The 19,726-nt window shown below is 40.6% G+C and overlaps 1 protein-coding gene across 8 annotated transcripts in view; it reads left to right on the forward strand.

The window, feature by feature from the left end:
* Window positions 1-19,726, forward strand: part of PATJ (PATJ crumbs cell polarity complex component) — a 358,864-nt gene that overhangs the window by 271,730 nt on the left and 67,408 nt on the right. For all 8 annotated transcript variants that reach the window (XM_079919148.1, XM_079919149.1, XM_079919151.1 and 5 more), the window contains 2 exons: window positions 12,964-13,038; window positions 18,210-18,324. In XM_079919148.1, the coding sequence (XP_079775274.1) occupies window positions 12,964-13,038; window positions 18,210-18,324 (190 nt within the window). The remainder of the gene's footprint in view (window positions 1-12,963; window positions 13,039-18,209; window positions 18,325-19,726) is intronic.

The following is a 19,726-nucleotide window of genomic DNA, read 5'->3' on the forward strand; positions in this document are numbered from 1 at the left end:
CAGGCATTTCTCCATACAAATGGCCAATAAGCACATAAAAAGATGGTCAACCTCATTAACCATTAGAGAAATGCACATCAAAACCACAATGAGGTACCACTTCATACCTGCTAGGAGATTATAATCAAATACACAGATAATGTAAGTGCTGACAAGGATATGGAGAGATTGGAACTCTCATACATTGCTGCTACAGCCAGTTTGGAAAACAGTTTGCAGTTCCTCAAAATATTAACAGAATTACCATATGACCTAGCAGTTTTACTCCTAGGTATATACCCAAGAGAAGTGAAAATACACATCACACAAAAACTTGTAAACAATTGTTTACAGAAGCATTATTAATAATAGGCCCCAAATGGAAACAACCTAAATGTCCACCAATGGATGAATGAATAAATAAAATATGGTCTATCCATACAGTAGAATATTATTTAGCAATGAAAGATAAAGAAGTACCGATACATGATGCTATAAGAATCAAAATCTGCAGCATGGCTTCACTCCTATTAATAGGGCTATTATTAATAATGCTGCTGTAAACAGTTGTGCACAAGTTCTTGTGTGATGTGTATTTTCATTTCTCTTGGGTATGTACCTAGGAGTAAAACTGCTGGGTCATACGGTAATTCTGTTAATATGGGCACACTTGCCCAGTTTTACTTCAAATTCTTACATTTAAGCACCATTATTTATAGGGGAAACTGAGAGCCAAATATGGTAATGGAGGTTCCAAATGATTATGTGCACTTTGCACTAGAAGACTTGTTAGGAAATTACTAATAAGCTTGCCACAGACTTAACAGCAGAAGTGCTTCAGCCACTCACGTGTGTTCTTGTGATTTTAGGTTGCTGTAGATTGTTTAAGACAGCTTATTTTAAAAGTAGAAAAACAGATTTTGTAAGTGCTTGCCATTAACTTGCTACTAAATTCCCAATTGATTGAATCAATAAAAAGCCAGATGTTACCCCCCCCAAAAAAAAAAACAGAACCAAAATCTATAGAGACAGAAAGTAAATTAGTGGTTGCCTATGACTGGGGGATAGAAAGTGACCCTAATGGGTACAAGCTTTCTTTCAGAGATTATGAAATGCTCTAAACTTCAATTGTGATGACACTTGTATAATTCTGAATGGTAAAACCATTGTATTGTACACTTTAGATGGATGGATGTTATGATATGTTAATTATATCTCAGTAAAGATGTTTTAAAAAATTACAGGAGGAAGAAGAAAGAGGGGAAGACAGAATATAGACAATCCACAAACTGAAACCAAATCAGAAATTTGATTCTAGGTAACCTCTACACTGGAAATTCTGTGATTCTGTTAAAGAACTATAATATGATCCTATGCGAGGAACTTTTAATGTAGTCTCTCCACATTTTGGAATCTTTTTGCAAGTGTTTAATATAATCTGCACTCAAGAAAAAAAGCCCCACTTCTTTGTCCATCACAATTAAAGCTTGACTTTACCTTATAAATTCCTGTGTTCAGCCTGTTGCTACACTCTGTGCTAGTTCCTGGGAAGATGCTACCAAAGGTAAACAGACATAGTCTCTCTTCTTGTGTTGCTTACAGTCTTCATGGGAGAGTGACATCGTGTAATGTTACATATAGCTTGAAATCTCAACTTTGATAAAAGCTAAGAACTAGAGGCGCTTGGTGCTAAGAGAGCACAGAATAGGGGGCTTTGACCTTATCAGGGAGGGCTCTCCCAGTGAAAACTGAACTGAGATCTGAAGAAGCTGGCGCTACCAGGCAGTGGGGCAAAGAAGAAACAAAGGAGGGAGCTGGGCAACCTTAGAGCCTCCGGGAGTTTGGGGAACTGAAATTCTGAATGTTCACGGTCGCCAGAACTGGTGAGATGGGAACTAAACTGGAGTGGTTGACAGGGGCCAGGCCACGCTGATGAGATGGACTCTATGCTAACGGTAGTGGGAAGCCATGGAGGGCTTTCGGAGGTGACTCTAAACTGTAGCTGTAATGTAGCGATCAGGTTGGACAGGGGCCAGAGTGGATACTGATGGGCTCCCTGGGAGTTTACTGCGGCAGAGGCAACAGCAGTCTGCAAGAGATGGCGGTGGCAGGATATATTCTCATATTCTGTCTTTGCAAAAATTATAATAAAATAAACAGCAAGGTAATATATGCGTTTACCTGGTAAGTTCCACAGACAGTTGCCAGTCAGAGAATTTACCTTTCTTGCTCCCAGTATGCAAACCTTCTGCTGGACACGTGCTTTAAAGCTTTCCTCTGAACGCAGGTGTGGAGCTATTAAAATGGCAGTTGTTACACCATCTGGGTCTTGAGAACAAGCACCATCCCAAGGCTTGGCCAGCAGCCCAAGGTAACCTTGCTAGGAAATGCCCCCAGCAGATGTGCCCGTCATTCTAGCCCCACTCTATGACACTGCTTAGCAACAGTGCATGCAGTCTGTATCAAGTGATCCCTGTCATTACAGACCTACTTCGTGTGCAGCAGCCTCAAGAACATTTAGACTTTTCAAAATGTTTAGGTTTTTTCACACGGTCTGCCGTGTTTGTCTTTACTGTTGTCTTTCATTATGAAACGTAATTTCTGACCCTTAGGGCAACAATAGAAAAATGAGAGTATTCCAGTCAGCTTGAGGTGGCATTCAACCTGTAGTTTCTTTGTGGAGATTTTAGAATTTACAGGGTAGCAAGATGCCTGGGGAGGCATGAATTGTTTCTGAATTAACTATCATTAACTTAAACGGGCTGTGGCATGGAAATTCACGCGGCAGCTGACAGTGCGTTTTACCATTTGAGTCCCCACCAGCCAGAATAGCAACATTTTAGGAACACTTTTTCCTCTTTCCCTTCATACACTTGATCCACATAAAGTTTTCAAACGTACTTACTGAAAAATCAGTGTTAAGTGTTACAAATAATACCTGTATCTCCAAATGGTCTGATAGTACTTGCTTTCTCAGATGAAAAAGGCTGTCAGATATAAATCGTGGGCTCTGATATCTGAATGGACATAAACATCCCCCCTGCCGTCACTAGCTCTGACCTAGAAAGTGACTTATCCTGTCTGCCTTCATTTCTCCACCCAAAAATGGGGGAGGAGGAGACCCTCCTATTTTCTGTGAAGATGAAGTGTGATTTTGCACGTGAAATTCTTAATAGTGCTTGGAATGCAGTAAGGGCTCAGTAACTGTAGCTATTGTTAACACCAGATTTTGTCTATATAAAATCAGCGTGTGCTAGAACTCTCGTTATTCAGTACACATTTCCCGAGAACTTGTGATGTATCGAGCTCTAGGAATGTAAAGATAAATAAGACATCTTTCATCTAGGAGTTCACCACATTAGGTCTAATGCAAAGGTTACAAACTGGTTGTCAGGAGATTTTTACATTAAAAATCCTGGTTTCTATTTCCTACTGAAAACAGACCAGCATTCCAAGCTGCCCCTTTCATCAATTATGTACTTATAGTTTATTTCAGTCCCTACCTTTCCACCATTCTCTAACCCCTGCTTAGAGAATGCCTGCTTCCCCGTCACCTGTAAATACTTGAGTACCTACATCATCCCCATCACCTGTGAGTACCTGAGGCTGCATCCCAAGTCTACTAGCTGTGGCCATGCAGGTGGGCCTGGCAGAAGGTGAAAGCCGAGCAGTAGACAGGAACTGGGTGGTGGAGGGCCTTGTGGACCAAGAGAAAGGTCTTTATACCAACAGAAGCCTTTGGAATGGTTTTGAAAGGGGGATTATAATGATGAGATTAGCTTGTTGATAAATCCTTTTGAGCTCCCTGTGAAGAATCTGCTAGCAGATGTCAAAACTGAAGGCAGGGAGTTTAAAAAGCTGCTAGAGGAAATGAGATGAAAGTTGACAGTGACCTAAACTAGGGGGTCTGTCAGTGAGTGCAGATTTTCAATAGATACAGGAGTTAGAATTGGTAGACTTGATGATTGTGTGAATGTCAAAGTTGAAGAAGAGGCAGGGTGAGGCAAGGATTCTCGGATTACATCGTGGGTAGCTGGCTGACTGCCTGGTTGGTTGATGCCATTCACTGATAAAATAATGAGGAGGAAGGGAATTCCCCAGTGGTCCAATGGTTAGGACTTGGCGCTTTCACTGCTGCGGACCCGGGTTCAGTCCCTGGCCAGGGAACTAAGATCCCGCAAGCCACTTGGAGTGGCCAAAACAAAACAAAAAACAAACAAACAAAAAAAACAGGAGGAAAAGCAGATTTATGGGGAAAGATGATTTGTTCCTTCTTGTCTACTGAGTTTTAGGTGTCTCTGGAAGAGAGGAAACTGTTATTTATTTATTTTATTTTATTTATTTATTTATTTTTTTGCGGTACGTGGTGCTCTCACTGTTGTGGCCTCTCCCGTTGCGGAGTCCGGACGCGCAGGCTCAGCGGCCATGGCTCACGGGCCCAGCCGCTTCGCGGCACGTGGGATCTTCCCGGACTGGGGCACGAAGCCACATCCCCTGCATCGGCAGGCGGACTCTCAACCACTGAGCCACCAGGGAAGCCTGAAACCGTTATTTAATGACTACTTATTAGGTACCTGTTCCTGTAGTAGGCACTTTAAAAGATTATCTTATTTATCCCAACAAAAACAGTAGTAGTAACAATAGTAATAATAATACCATCCACCATTTATTGAGCACTTATCATTTGTTAGGAACTGAACACAGTGTATTATCTCCATCCTCCCCATCGTGGAGCATTATTCCCTCCATTTGGCAGATGAGGGACCTGAGTATTCCAGTTGATGCACTTGCTCAAAGGCTTAGGGGCAGTAAGTGCCACAGTAAGGATTCAAAACCTTATGTTTGACTCATAACCTTACATGCCTGACTCGTGCCAGACTGCCTCTCCAAGAGGTATTTGGTATTAACCCATAAAGAAGCTGAAGTTTAGGAAGTCTAATTTGTCATAGAGCTTGTAACCTATAAGTAGAAAAACCAGGACATGACCACTGTCAGACACCAAAGTCCAAGCTTTCTTCTTTGTCCAGATAATACTAAAGAGTTATTAATTAGACCCATGTGGATCTGTGACGGTTCTCACTGGTCAGTGGGAAATATGAAAAATAATAACCATGTGGAGAGTTCTTCATAAAGCTAAGTTTATTCAATTTAAAAGACTGTCCTTTAAGAGTGTGTCCTACCTAACTTTTTAGTGTTAAAATGGCTCTTCCTACATGACATTGTGGTGGTAATATATGGTGATAGTTGTGGGTAGAGGACTCTAATAGGTTGACCCCTCTTAAATCACTGATATTTGACCATTTCTTGACTCATAAATTAGCAAATTCATATACTCCAACCTAATATTCCCTTGCTCTCAATTACCTGGCCAAAAAAAAAAGGTAACTCTATAACCTCAAAGTCCTTTTGAAAAATTTCTGGTCTTTGAAATCCCAAAGTCTAAGAAAAATCTATTTTGCTTCATGTTGTGATCCTGGAATCAGGAGTACTTTGGAAATGATTAGATGAAAGCAGGCAAAGACAGAGATTAATAAAGGCTGGCTGTGGTTTTATTTATTTATTTATTAAGTAATTTATTTATTTTTGGCTGTGTTGGGTCTTTGTTGCTGCGTGTGGGTTTTCTCTAGTTGCGGCGAGCGGGGGCTATTCTTTGTTGTCATGCGAGGGCTGCTCATTGCGGTGACTTCTCTTGTTGCGGAGCATGGACTCTAGGTGAGCAGGCTTCGGTAGTTGCAGCACGTGGGCTCAGTAGTTGTGACACACGGGTTTAATTGCTCCACAGCATGTGGGATCTTCCCAGACCAGGGCTCAAATACATGTCCCCTGCATTGGCAGGTGGATTCTTAACCAATGCGCCACCAGGGAAGTCCCTGGCTGTGATTTTAAACCTGTTAACTGGGAGGCTGATACTGTCACTAATTTAAAAAAAGAGAGAGAAAAAAAAACATCTATGGGAGAAGATAATGAGTTCAGTGTAGAATTTTAAAGGAATAATATACCACATGACTTCTGATACAGGTTCAGTTTATCAATTTTGACTGCTGTGCTTGATTAAAAATTATTCCTAAGTGTTTTTAAAGTGCTGGGATCCAAGTTTGGGGAAAAAAATAGTTTAAAATGTGTTTCTGATGATTATAGGCTTCTTGTTAAGTCTTACATCCAGGCTGGAATTCTCAGGTGTAATATCCTGCTCTTTTTTTTTTTATTTATTTTTTCGGTACGCAGGCCTCACACTGCTGTGGCCTCTCCCGTTGCGGAGCACAGGCTCCGGACGCGCAGGCTCAGCGGCCATGGCTCACGGGCCCAGCCGCTCCGCGGCACGTGGGATCTTCCCGGACCGGGGCACGAACCCGTGTGCCCTGCATCGGCAGGCAGACTCTCAATCACTGCGCCACCAGGGAAGCCCTCCTGCTCATTTTTAAAACAAGGTCCTGAACTGTGTGCTTAAAATCCATTTTTATCCCCAGTTTGCTGTCCATCAAGAACTGTAGGATTTCTGGTTCAGCTACGGAAGCCGATGCCACTGTGTGAATATTATTTTCTATTTCAGATCCAATATGAAAATAGCATCTATAGCAGGAGTGTAGGCGTTCCCTACGAAAGAATGTATCTGAGTCAGCGCTGGCCTCTCTTTTGTGACAGTATGCACATTGCCAATGGCAGAGTTCAATTACATTGAAATATGTGCCATTTTTCACAGCTCATTGTACTTTATGTCTTGTATTTCTGAAAATCACTTGAGATTTGCCTACATGATAAATTTCCCTTTCCCAGTCATAAAAAAAGACAGTAGATCTACAGTCAAGTCTACTTCCTTCACAGAAGTCACGAGAGAAAAGCTTTTGGCTTTTCCTTCCATTCTCTTCCCCTCTGCATCATAATGAAGATAATATAGAGATGTGAGGGTAGCCAGTAAAGTAACCTCATGAACTCAAAGACAGCAGAAATACAGGTACACATTTTTAATACAAATTCACATCTTGGACGTCTGCTAGCTTTCTTTCACTCCCAACCAATTTAATGGCCTGCCGTGGAGACTTGTTATTCAACTTGGAATTTCATCTTGCCTAGAAGGAAGCTGTTGCTTACCAGATAGTTCTAACTTGAGAAAGTAATCTTATAATTATTCAGCAAGCAGGATGGGGCCAGAGAAGCCCTTAGTTGTGACAGCTCAGAGCCCTGAACTCATACTTTCTTACCTATGTTTGGTGCCCCATGATCTGAATCCCAGAGCTTCTCAGAAATGTTACGATGTTCTTTGCATCTGTAAAGTTTTCACTTCTCTGGGCAGGGCTTATTTGCTGACATAATTTTAAGATCATATAACCTAAAACCTATGTTGATTATCTTATCTTTCAAAGAAAGCAGAAAATAAGTGACTTTATATTGAAGGCCTGTTATATCCCCAGCACTGTGCAAGCCACAGTGAGCATGACACATAAGTCTTCCCTTCAGAAAGCTTCCAGAACTGCTGAGAATAATGGCAGCTAACTCTGTCACTGCATTTACTATGTGCTCCAAAAGGCATCATTCTAAGTGTATTAATTCATATTTTATATGAGATCAAGCCTATTATTATCCTCATTTTATGGATTAGGAAACTGAGGCACAGAGACGCTCAACTAATAAGTGTCACAGCCTGGATTTGAATCTGACTTTAAATAAATGACTTAGTGTTGATGAGTACTGTTGAAGGGAAAGTAAAGATGCTGTGGGAGCTTTTGCTAATGTGATTTCACCTGATCCAGGTGGGTAGATGAGTGGGTAAGAATTAGGGTGGGGGCTTCCCTGGTGGCGCAGTGGTTGAGAGTCCGCCTGCCGATGCAGGGGACACGGGTTCGTGCCCCGGTCCGGGAGGATCCCACATGCCGCGGAGCGGCTGGGCCCGTGAGCCAAGGCCGCTGAGCCTGCAATGGGAGAGGCCACAGCAGTGAGAGACCCGCGTACCACACACAAAAAAAAAGAATTAGGGTGGGACTGATCTAAGCAAAAGTTGTCCTTTGACTACTCTTAGGCTGAGCAGCTTTCTTTAGTTTGTTGTCTTGTACTCAGTTCACTTCATCTCTATTTACAGACTCAACTCCAGTGAGTTTGTTGTTCTGATCGTTTCTGGGCTCCACCTCATTTTAATCAGAAGTCTCTTGGTGGCAAGCGATAAAACCTCAACTTGATCTTATAGACAGAAGGGGAAATTCACTGATAGGCCACAGGTTCTTCTTACGTAATTGCAGGAAGGGACAGTCGGAACCAGAGACCTGGTGCTGGCAGAGGCGACTCTGCACATTTCTCTGACTCTCTTCTACTTCACACTGGCTTCCTCAGCACGGTATGAGCATGGCTGTCCATGGCTCCTAAGCCTCTCTGCCAGAAAGGGGCTGGCTCTCTGCCCTTGGGTCCACTGTGGAAAATCTATAGGATGTTCTTGTGCGGTTCGGGTGTCCACACTTGGACCAGTTACCGTGGCCAGACACAGAGACATGTTGAGTACCCAGCCTTGGGGCAGAAGTCAGCCAGCTTTGGTGATTGTAAGCTGGATATCAATCCATTATTATCTATTATAAAGAACATTCCCAGTGTTGCCTTTTATGTCCAGCCCTCTGAAGCTCCTTCTCTCGATCAGAGTAATTTGCCTGGCCCACCAAGCATTTTCTTTCAGGGGCTCATAGTGCTGCGCTGAGGATTATAACATAATGCACACAGAATGTGTCATATCAGTATGTTTCATGAAATGAGAAGATCTTTCCACACTCCTTCCTCAGTCTTCGAATTTAGAGGTCCCCTGTGCAAAGTCAATACCTTAAACTGTCCCAGAACCTCATCTTTGAAGGCACTAAGAGCTCCCTTGGAGCAATAGCTGAGAGATTAGTAAGTTCTAAATTTAATTGTAAACACGAAGGAAAGTGACTCACCCAAGGTCACTGCAGTGTCAAGTGCCATGAATTTTGTTTTTCCTGCCCAGGCTCGAAATAAGCAGGCATGCCTTGTTCCGACTTGTTGAATCTAAAAATGGAATCATTATGTTGAGGCCAACTCCTGGGAATCTTGTATGAATTGTTGGGAGGAAGTGAGCCTTTCCCTGCCCCTGTGGTTTACCCCTCGGTTAAGGGCAGGGACTTTGGAACAAGATGTGTCTGTGTTAAGTTCTGGCCTGGCATATACTTTGTTTTGGTTTTTTTTAAAATTTTATTTTAATTTTATTTATTTTTACTTTTGGCCGTGTTGGGTCTTCGTTGCTGCGTGTGGGCTTTCTCTAGTTGAGGCGAGCGGGGGCTACTCTTCATTGCGGTGCGCAGGCTTCTCATTGTGGTGGCTTCTCTTGTTGGGAGCATGGGCTCCAGGCACATGGGCTTCAGTAGTTGTGGCACACAGGCTCAATACTTGTGGCACATGGGCTCAGTACTTGTGGCTCACGGGCTCTAGAGTTCAGGCTCAGTAGTGTGGTGTACGGGCTTAGTTGCTCCATGGCATGTGGGATCTTCCCGGACCAGGACTCAAACCCATGTCCCCTGCATTGGCAGGTGGATTCTTAACCACTGCGCCACCAGAGAAGCGCCCTGGCATATACTTTGGATTCTCTGTACCTCCGTTACTTCAACTCTAAAATGAGAATGATAGAAGTACCTAACACATAGGTCTGTAGTGTACATCGATCTCTAAAATATGTAACCTGGGCTTCCCTGGTGGTGCAGTGGTTTGGAATCTGCCTGCCAATGCAGGGGATATGGGTTCGAGCCCTGGTCTGGGAAGGCCCCACATGCCGCGGAGCAACTAAGCCCATGTGCCACAACTACTGAAGCCCGCGCGTCTAGAGCCCATGCTCCGCAACAAGAGAAGCCACCGCAATGAGAAGACTGCGCACTGCAACGAAGAGTAGAGCCCGCTCGCTGCAACTAGAGAAAGCCCGCATGCAGCAATGAAGATCCAACGCAGCCAAAAATAAATAAATTTTTTAAAAAATCCCCAGAAAATTGGAAAAAAAAAAAATGTAACCTACCTGGCTTGGTAACTGGCAACCATGCTCCGTAAGTTCTAGCGATTGTTTTATCACCATCATGTACTGGCTCCGTCCCTTGGACCAGAGGTTTAAGGGTAATCAGTATAAGAGATGGGACATTGTGGTGGGCCAGATGCTTTGCAGAGCTCTGATTTCATCCTCCACATTTTTGAGGACAAGATAAGAGAAAGGGAAGGAAATTAATACCTCTTGGGCACCTGCTCTCTGCCACATACCTTCACACATATATCATTCAGTTGTAGTTCAATATTTCCATAATTATTTCTCTAGTTTCTGTCTCACCAGATATGTACATGTCATAAGTGCAAGGCTCCATTAGTCTTTTCTCACAGCACAGAGCAGGTGCTCAGCAAGCGTATGTTGAACTCAACTTTGATGGCAACGCTTCATTCAGGTAGCGGTTACTGCGTTCTCACTGTTGGGAGAAATGAAGGTTTCTAAGCACTACTGCTGCTAGTAAGTAGTGGAACCAATCTGAACCCAGATTTTTCTCGCTGCTATTCCAGTGCTCTTTCTTTTCATTTACAAGTGCAAATGATGAGGACAAGTTCTACAATTAGTAGTACCCTGTGTCATATGCAAATTGGGTTTTAAAGTGTTTAGCTGGGGAAGTCAGCTCTTCTGTCACATTGCTGGTTAATCTGGTTTAAACAAAGGTAGAATTGCAGACCTCTGCAGTATCATTTTCAAATAGAGGCACTTTTTGCTCTTCCTAAGGCCATTTGATCCACACTAGAGGGAACAACACCAGTGGTTTCCGTTTATAAGGTAGTTTAGAGCTTATTCTGAAAATTCCCATGAGCACCATTTACTGACTTTCCCATGTCTTTCTTCTCTGTTTTCAGCTGTGATCCTTTAAAATAGAGGCCACAGGGTCACCTTCACTGTGTGCCCTTCCTTTCATGGCTGGCTCTGAAATCCATCCAGGTGCATTTAAGATTTAAGTTCCCGAACTTTGATTCATTTAGCACTAGCCCTTTATCAAGCTTATATTCTATTCTGCCATATGTTTAAGAAACAAATAAGACAAAATCAATGATATTAGTATATGAGAGACAAACACATAAGATTTTTAAATATATATAATGTTACAAAAAATAACGATAAAATAAATTGGTCATGCTGTGAAGGGGCACCACCCAGGGGCTCAGGGAAGAATTAAGGGAAGAGGTAATTTTAAAATTCTTTTTATGTCACATAATCTGTTTAGGAGCAAAGTTAAAAAAAAGAAAAAGAAAAAGCTAGGAATGAGGGAGAGGAGTTCTAGGATCTTCCTTCCATATGGGGGAAATAAGAGAGAATCTAAATGAGAGATAGTTCTGGTCCTAAAAAATGTTACAAGTAAGCAGCTAGGGGTACTAACAGTCATCCAGGGATCCTAGGCTGTAGTCTCAGGACATTACGTGGTGGGGTTAAATCTCTCAGGTTAGAAACTAATAGGGAATTGAGGAGACAAAAATGAAATTATAACCTAATCTAGTAATAATGAATGGCTGGGCATAGTCTGATCATTATCTATTGTATTGTTGCAAATCTGATGGGAGCCTGTTGAAGAAAGAGTATATCAGGGCTTCCCTGGTGGAGCAGTGGTTAAGAATCTGCCTGTCAATGCAGGGGACACGAGTTCGAGCCCTGGTCCGGGAAGATCCCACATGCCACGGAGCAACTAAGCCCGTGCGCCACAACTACTGAAGCCCGCGCACCGCAACGAAGAGTAGCCCCTGCTCGCTGCAACTACAGAAAAGCCCGCGTGCAGTAGCAAAGACCCAATGCAGCCAAAAAAAAGAGAGTATATCAATATGCCCAGAAAAGAAACCAGGGTGGGGGTGGGAGTGGTGGTGTCAAATAGTACACCAGTGTTCCCCAAAGGAGAAAGTGTCCTGTGCAGGTAATTGTTTTCACCAACCCTATAGCAGAGTTAGGAACGTAGGTTTATCATAGGTTGATTTCATCTATCATCATTAGCATCTTTATTAAATACCTGCTATTTGCCAGGTACCATGCTTAGTGCTTTTCATGTATTGCTCCACTTAATCCTTTCAACATCCCTAGTGTATAACTGCTCTTATTTTTTTCCCATTTTATATACGAAGAAACTCAGGCTTGGAAAGGTCAGATAACCTGCTCAGGATTTCAGAGCTTTTAAGTTGAGGAGCTAGGGTCACAAACTCCTAACACTCTACTATACAAGTCACACCTTTCCTCTCACCTTGAGATAGATTACCTATCTGCCAACTGTGTACTAGACCCTCTGCCTGGGTGTCTCTCAGACATTTACCAATGGCCAAGTAAACCCATCCTTTCTCCTATCCAGATCAGTCTCTCTCTGTGTTCCCTGCCTTGTCCAAGTAAAACGCATGAGTTCATGCCTTAGAGTAAACCATCATATAATAATTTCCCCTGTAAATTGCCTGTAAAAAAGGATGGGATATGGTGGAAGGCAGACAAGCGTTCTGGTCAATTTATCACTGTCATCATTTATTTCAACTAAGTGTCCTTTAACTATGCATCAGTTTCACATGTGTTTTGATAGTTTGCGTCTCTCCTAAGTCTGAAGTCTGCACTTCTCCATGGAGTTCAGCCTAACTTTTATCTCCCAGTGTCTTTAGTGAGTGTACATTTTTGCCTCTAATTGGATATTTTAAGGGGAAAGAAATTCTAATATCAGGACTTGAACCCTGAAAGGGTTCAAGAAGAAAAAACTCTGGCTGAAATGACCATCAAAAGATATCTGATAGGCTTAAAGCCTGACAGACCTGAAAGGGCAAAAAAGCATTTGGAAATGACAAGCCTGTGTTCATTTCTGAGAGTTAGTCCAGGTGGATGAATAGAACTCTCCTGCCTGCTGTGTTGGTCATTTATGTAGTAGCTTCAAGCCCCATTAAATGGTGCTTGACTGCTGAATTTGGAGAGTACAGTTGAGCCTACAGTTGTAATACCGATAATTGGCTGTATCTTTTACATTTTAGGAAGACATCTCCCAAGTGGTTGGTCAAGGTGTGGTGGCAGGTCAGCAGAAGGCACTGGAATGTCCAACTGACAGCGTATGTAACTGACCCTTTATGTTTGCTCTACTCGGATGGTGTGTGTTATAAATGGGTTCCAGAAAAAAAGGAGATGGTTGCAATGAATTCTGATCCTTTATTACTTGGCAGGAAGTTAAGGTATGTCTTTCAACCTGAAGTCAACCCACAACTGTATCACCGATCCTGTGCAGGATGTGTGGAAATATCCTTTGTATGTCTTCCTGTACCAACACCCTAAGCAGGTGTTTAAAAGTGAGGCATCTCTGAAAACACACTTGCACCTAAATTCTGAGAGCCCCATGCCTTACATAATGTCATGAATAAAAATTTTAAGAAGGAGAGTTTGTAGTTTTATAGAATTATAAATGCAATAACAAGTGTTCCTTGTATTTATATAGTTTTTCTTCTTAAAAAACTATAAATTTCTATCTGTCAAATTTTTGTCCTATTTTTGCCGTTGAACTTTTTTTGTGCTGCTAAAATTTATATTATTACTATATTAACTATTTTTATGTTTAAGGAACTATAGATTACTAGAGCTTACAGGAAATATATATTTCAAACATTGCCAAAGAAAATGCCTTTGTAATTAATTTCCAAAATTTACAAGCAGCTCATGCAGCTCAATAACAAAAAAACAAACAACCCAATCCAAAAATGGGCAGAAGAACTAAATAGACATTTCTCCAAAGAAGATATACAGACTGCCAACAGACACTTGAAAGAATTCTCAACATCATTAATCATTAGAGAAATGCAAATCAAAACCACAATGAGATATCATCTCACACCAGTCAGAGTGGCCATCATCAAAAAATCTAGAAACAATAAATGCTAGAGAGGGTGTGGAGAAAAGGGAACACTCCTGCACTGCTTGTGGGAATGTGAATTGGTACAGCCACTATGGAGAACAGTATGGAGGTTCCTTAAAAAACTACAAATAGAACTACCATATGACCCAGCAATCCCACTACTGGGCATATACCCTGAGAAAACCGTAATTCAAAAAGAGTCATGTACCAAAATGTTCATTGCAGCTCTATTTACAATAGCCCAGAGATGGAAGCAACCTAAGTGTCCATCATCGGATGAATGGATAACGAAGATGTGGCACATATATACAATGGAATATTACTCAGCCATAAAAAGAAACGAAATTGAGCTATTTGTAATGAGGTGGATAGACCTAGAGTCTGTCATACAGAGTGAAGTAAGTCAGAAAGAGAAAGACAAATACCATATGCTAACACATATATACGGAATTTAAGGAAAAAAAATGTCATGAAGAACCTAGGGGTAAGACAGGAATAAAGACACAGACCTACTAGAGAATGGACTTGAGGATATGGGGAGGTGGAAGGGTAAGCTGTGATGAGGCGAGAGAGAGGCATGGACATATATACACTACCAAACGTAAGGTAGATAGCTAGTGGGAAGTAGTCGCATAGCACAGGAATATCAGCTCGGTGCTTTGTGACCGCCTGGAGGGGTGGGATAGGGAGGGTGGGAGGGAGGGAGACGCAAGAGGGAAGAGATATGGGAACATATGTATATGTATGACTGATTCACTTTGTTATAAAGCAGAAACTAACACACCATTGTAAAGCAATTATACCCCAATAAAGATGTTAAAAAAAAAAAAGAAAATGCCTTTGTAAAGTATCCAAAATTATATGCTAAAAACCTAAATAAAAACAAGTAGGTGTAGAAAGAACCTTAAAAATAAGGTTCAACTGAAAACAATTCACTTCAACTGAAAGTTGTAAGCAATTTTTAAAAATTTAGAACCATATTTTTTTTTACTTTATGTAATATATTTGCAAATAGTATTAATGTGCTAGTACTTTACATACTGCCACTTATCTCAAGACATATATCAAACATCTCTAAAATTTTATAACCATAGAATTTTAGAACTGGGGTGAATCCAAACATTCTCTGGCCTTTCTTTTCCCTGCTGAAAAGTGAGCACTTAAATATCTAACTCATTCTCCTTTCAGAAAGTGATTATTACCCTTTTCTATAGCTGCAGAAGAGAAATGACCCGGAGATCATTGGGCAACATCTGCAGTGAAGCTGTGTCAGCTCATCATAAACAACTTCCCAACCATTTGAGCTATGACAAAAGGAATGAGATTCCTTGTGGAAATGGAATTTTTCATCCCTGAAGGTTTTCAGTCAGAAGCTAGCTGATCATTTATTAATATGTTATCAAAGGACATAAAAACATTAGTAGAGATATCACCACCAGTTTACAGATGAGGACATTTAGGAGGTTGAGTGGCTTGCCTGTGATCACACAGCTAATTAGTAATAGAAAACTCAGTCTGTCTTCTTTTGAGTAGTGATTTTTTTTTCTTACCATGAAGATCTGATGAAGTGTAGACTCTTTCCCCAGAAAAACACTGGTAAGTATAACTTTGATACAACCGCAGCGGTTTTATAGTTCCTGGAATTCCCTCTATAAATCTCTTAGAAACCCATTTATCTTGTGTTAAGAATCCATGATTTAACTAAAAAATAAGTTTCAACTTAAAAAAACAAACACCCCCCCCCAAAAGAAAAACACACTTGACTGAGCTCCACACCCCTAGTGCCAATTTCTTTGGTCTAGAATGGGGGTTCCAGCATTCATAAATTTTAAAGGCTCCCTAGCAGTTTCTGTTATGAAGACAGGGTTGAGAACCCCTGGTTTACTTAGGCTGGATGACTTATAAAGTCCACTCCAACTCTGATGTTCAAATACAGTAAAATTCAACAGCAAATCCAAACTGTCTTCTTTTTAAAAAAAATTTTTTTTGAATTTTATTTTATTTACTTTTTTATACAGCAGGTTCTTATTAGTTATCTATTTTAATATTTATTTAATGTTTTTTTTTATACAGCAGGTTCTTATTAGTTATCCATTTTATATACATCAGTGTATACATGTCAATCCCAATTGCCCAATTCATCACATCACCACCCCCAACCCCTGCCGCTTTCCCCCCTTGGTGTCCATACGTTTGTTCTCTACATCTGTGTCTCAATTTCTGCCCTGCAAACTGGTTCATCTGTACCATTTTTCTAGGTTCCACATATATGCGTTAATATATGACATTTGTTTTTCTCTTTCTGACTTACTTCATTCAGTATGATAGTCTCTAGATCCATCCACGTCTTTACAAATGACCCAATTAAAAAAATTTTTTTACATAATTTTTAAAGGTTACAGTCCACAAATCCAAGTTTTCTAATCTTTCATACTTGGTAGTTTGGTTTTATGTCAATGGATGAGTCGTGGGAGCTATGTTCCTCCATCACCACATCTACCAACAAGTGGTCTGCCTCTAAACATGTTTGTTTCACTTGGTTTCTATGGACTACTCCCGTATTTTTTCAACCCATATCTGTTAGAAACCTACCTAGTATGCACAATGAAATGGATGCTACATGAACTGGGAAATAAAGATGAGCAACAAACATTCTCTGCTGTTAATAAAAGTCATGATGTAGTGATGACTGTCTCTTGTGCTTTTCTGTTTTAAAATTCACACCATTTTTCATAAAAGAGCTCTGTAGCTGGCGTTTAGCTTTATTATCAATTTTCTTTCTTGAGATTATACAAAGGAAAGGTGACATAAGTACTGTGAGTTAAGATTATGTTCAGTTGCTGCAAGAAGTTTCTCTTTTACCTAACGGTGTGGCTGTGATCAGTTTGAGGATGACATGGTATCTCCATGGTGTCACGGGCCCAAGCACCTCTTATCTGATTACTGTACCATTATTTGATTACTCTACCATCCTCAAACTGTAGCATCCATTTTTTTGGTCTAAGACTGCTGCTCCAGTTATTACCATTGCATCCACATTTCGTCTAAAGAAGGGGAAGGCAAGATTGTTCTCCTTAAGAAAATGACCTGAAAATTGTACAGTTCATGTTTGTTTACATACCATTGATCATAGACTAGTCTGTGGTCATGTCTGACTTCAAGGAGGCTGGGAAGTGTGGTCTTTAGAGTAATTGGATATCTAGGTGGTTCCATTGTTCAGTTTTCTCGTAGTAACCCCTAGTTTGTCATTGTTTCACTTTCTTCTTTTTAAAATCACTGAAAATATATATTCAAAAAAGTCTTTTTAAATAAGTGAACGGTCATTATTAAATGATGGTGATAGAAAAACTGCAGAGAAAAAAAAGAACATCAGTAGAATCATAACCTAGCAACTGTTTGATAAACACTTTAAACTTGCAACATTCTTCAAATGCCGACTTTTAGTCCTACTTCTTCCTCTAATTAGCTGTATGATTTCAGATGTCACTTGACGTTTGTGTCTTGGTTTCTTTATCTGTATCTTCCAGCTGGGGATGGGTTTCCTGGCTAACTACAGATCCAGAAGGCAGGCCAGGTCACTACCTATATTTCTTAACTGCCTGTTAAGCAAGCATGGAGTCCTTTTGGTTTTTCTTAGTTTTCTAATACTAATATTCATTAGAGATATTATCAACAAAAATTCAGAATTACAAGTTAATTTTCCAAAGCTTGCACAGCAAAGGTCTCTGTACCTTCAATGAATTACAGATTTATTTCCTACTCTGAGTTTCCATGTCTTCAGTTTTTCTCTCTGCATTCATTCATTCATTCATCAAACATTTATTGAGGCCCTACTATGTTCCAGGCACTGGGAATCAAAGGTGAATAAGCATTCTTTTAGGTGAATTGAAGTGTAATGATGTACCTGGGTTTGTTGTCTCTTCCTAACCCTAATGCTCAATTAACCTACCTCAGGCATCTTTGACTATGTTAATATGTCCAGGAAAGTTGGGCAGTGTCATGTGCTGAGAACATCTGCAGCACAGATGTTTTTCACTAAGCACAGCACAGATATACAGACTTCACACTGATTTCATCATGTAAAAATGCTTCCTGGCCCCAGCTTCATACACAAACCACAAAGATAGCTTCTATCCTTCTTCCCTTCCTTGATCCATCCTTCACCGAAGCATTTTAGATATAAAGTTAAATAGGGAAGCATGGGGAATGGGACAAAAATCATCCTAACTTCCCCATGCCACCTCTCCAACTCCAAATTTTCAAGAGGCATTATTGGAGTGCACCATTATTTTGGTAACAATATACCAATTTTAAAGTCTTCTCCTCTTGTTACCTTTCTCCTCTCTGACATTCGTCTAATTTTCCTTTCTTTTGTAGGCCGGCAGCCAAATGAAACAGCAAAAATATTCAACGAAAGTCTCCTTCAGTTCACAAGAGATCCCGTTAGCACCATCTTCATACCATTCAGCAGATGCAGACTTCACAGGCTATGGTATGAGTCTTTCTCTGAGCAGAATTGAATCCACTCATCAAACCTTAGAAAAAGAAGGGATTGTGATGTCCTGAAGAGAGCACTGGACCAAGAGTCAGGAAGCCTGGCTGGCATCCCTGCTCTACTTCCTGGGCTTTGGGACTTGGGCAGGTCACTTTACTTCCAAAATCATTTTTTCTCATCTCCACTAGTGGGATTGCCTATTACTTATTGAATATAAAAGTAGTAGCACAAAAAAGGCCCTCAGTTAATGCTACTTGAATCTGAGTCTTGCAGATTATTCTCTAGTCTCTCCAAAATATTGTGTTTAGTTTATGAGTAATGTCTCTTAAAAATCACATTGAACCAAATTGTAGCCTTGCGTATGTCGATGTGAGCTATTTAAAGACTTGATTTTCAGTGCTTAAAGAAATTGATAATCACTTTCTCTCTTTGAATTCCTGGATTGAATTATGCTGACTAATGGTTGAAAATAGACCTTCAAAATGAATAATGAGTATTTCCATTTTGCTTTTATGCAATGTAAGTCAGTTTTAAAAGAAGGACTATTTAAAACACATGCTCACCAATGGTAAAGCATAACCCTGCATGAATTTAGCAGACCTGACACCTTTATGGTATCTGCATTTTACATATTTTTTCATGAATATTAACTCATAAAAAATTTATGAGCAGGTATTATTCTAAAGCACTAGATTTTTTACTAAAATACTTGATGGATGTGGTCAGCAGACTATGACCCCTGGGTCACAGTTGGCCCACCATCTGTTTTTATATGGTCTGCAAGCTAAAAATGGTTTTCACATTTTTAAAAGGTTGAAAAAAATCAAAAGAATGTTTCATGAAAATTATATGAAATTCAGACTTCAGTGTCCATAAATAAAATTTTATTGGAATACTCATTTGTTTAGGTATTGTCTACGGCTGCTTTCACACCATAAGGGTAGAGTTGAGTAGCGGCACCAGAGCCTCTATGGCCTGTAAAGTTCCAGATATTTACCGTGTGGCCTCTTACCAAAAAAGTTTGACGACTCCAATGTAGACCAATTGAGTTTTGATAATATATATCCCATATCTTTACCTCTATAGCAGAAAGTAATCATCCCACAATTTAATCTGTGGAAGTTGTATTCATTCAGCCATGCACTTACCAAACATTGATTGGGGGCTTGGTAGGGGTCAGGCTTTGGGCCGGATTCTGTGAGAGAAATAAATACCAAGACTGACTCAGAACTGGCTATAGGGTAGCCAGAGGCAGAAGCAGAGGAGGGAAAGAAATGCCTCCTCCAGTATCTCTTACTATGTTTTCTCTCCTCACTCAAGAGACTAAGCTAGTGATTTACACAAGGAGTATAAACTATTTAAAGCATCCACGAAACTATGACACTGTCATACATTGTTT

This window comes from Stenella coeruleoalba, assembly GCF_951394435.1.
Source record: "Stenella coeruleoalba genome assembly, chromosome: 1".
Lineage (NCBI taxonomy): Eukaryota > Metazoa > Chordata > Mammalia > Artiodactyla > Delphinidae > Stenella > Stenella coeruleoalba.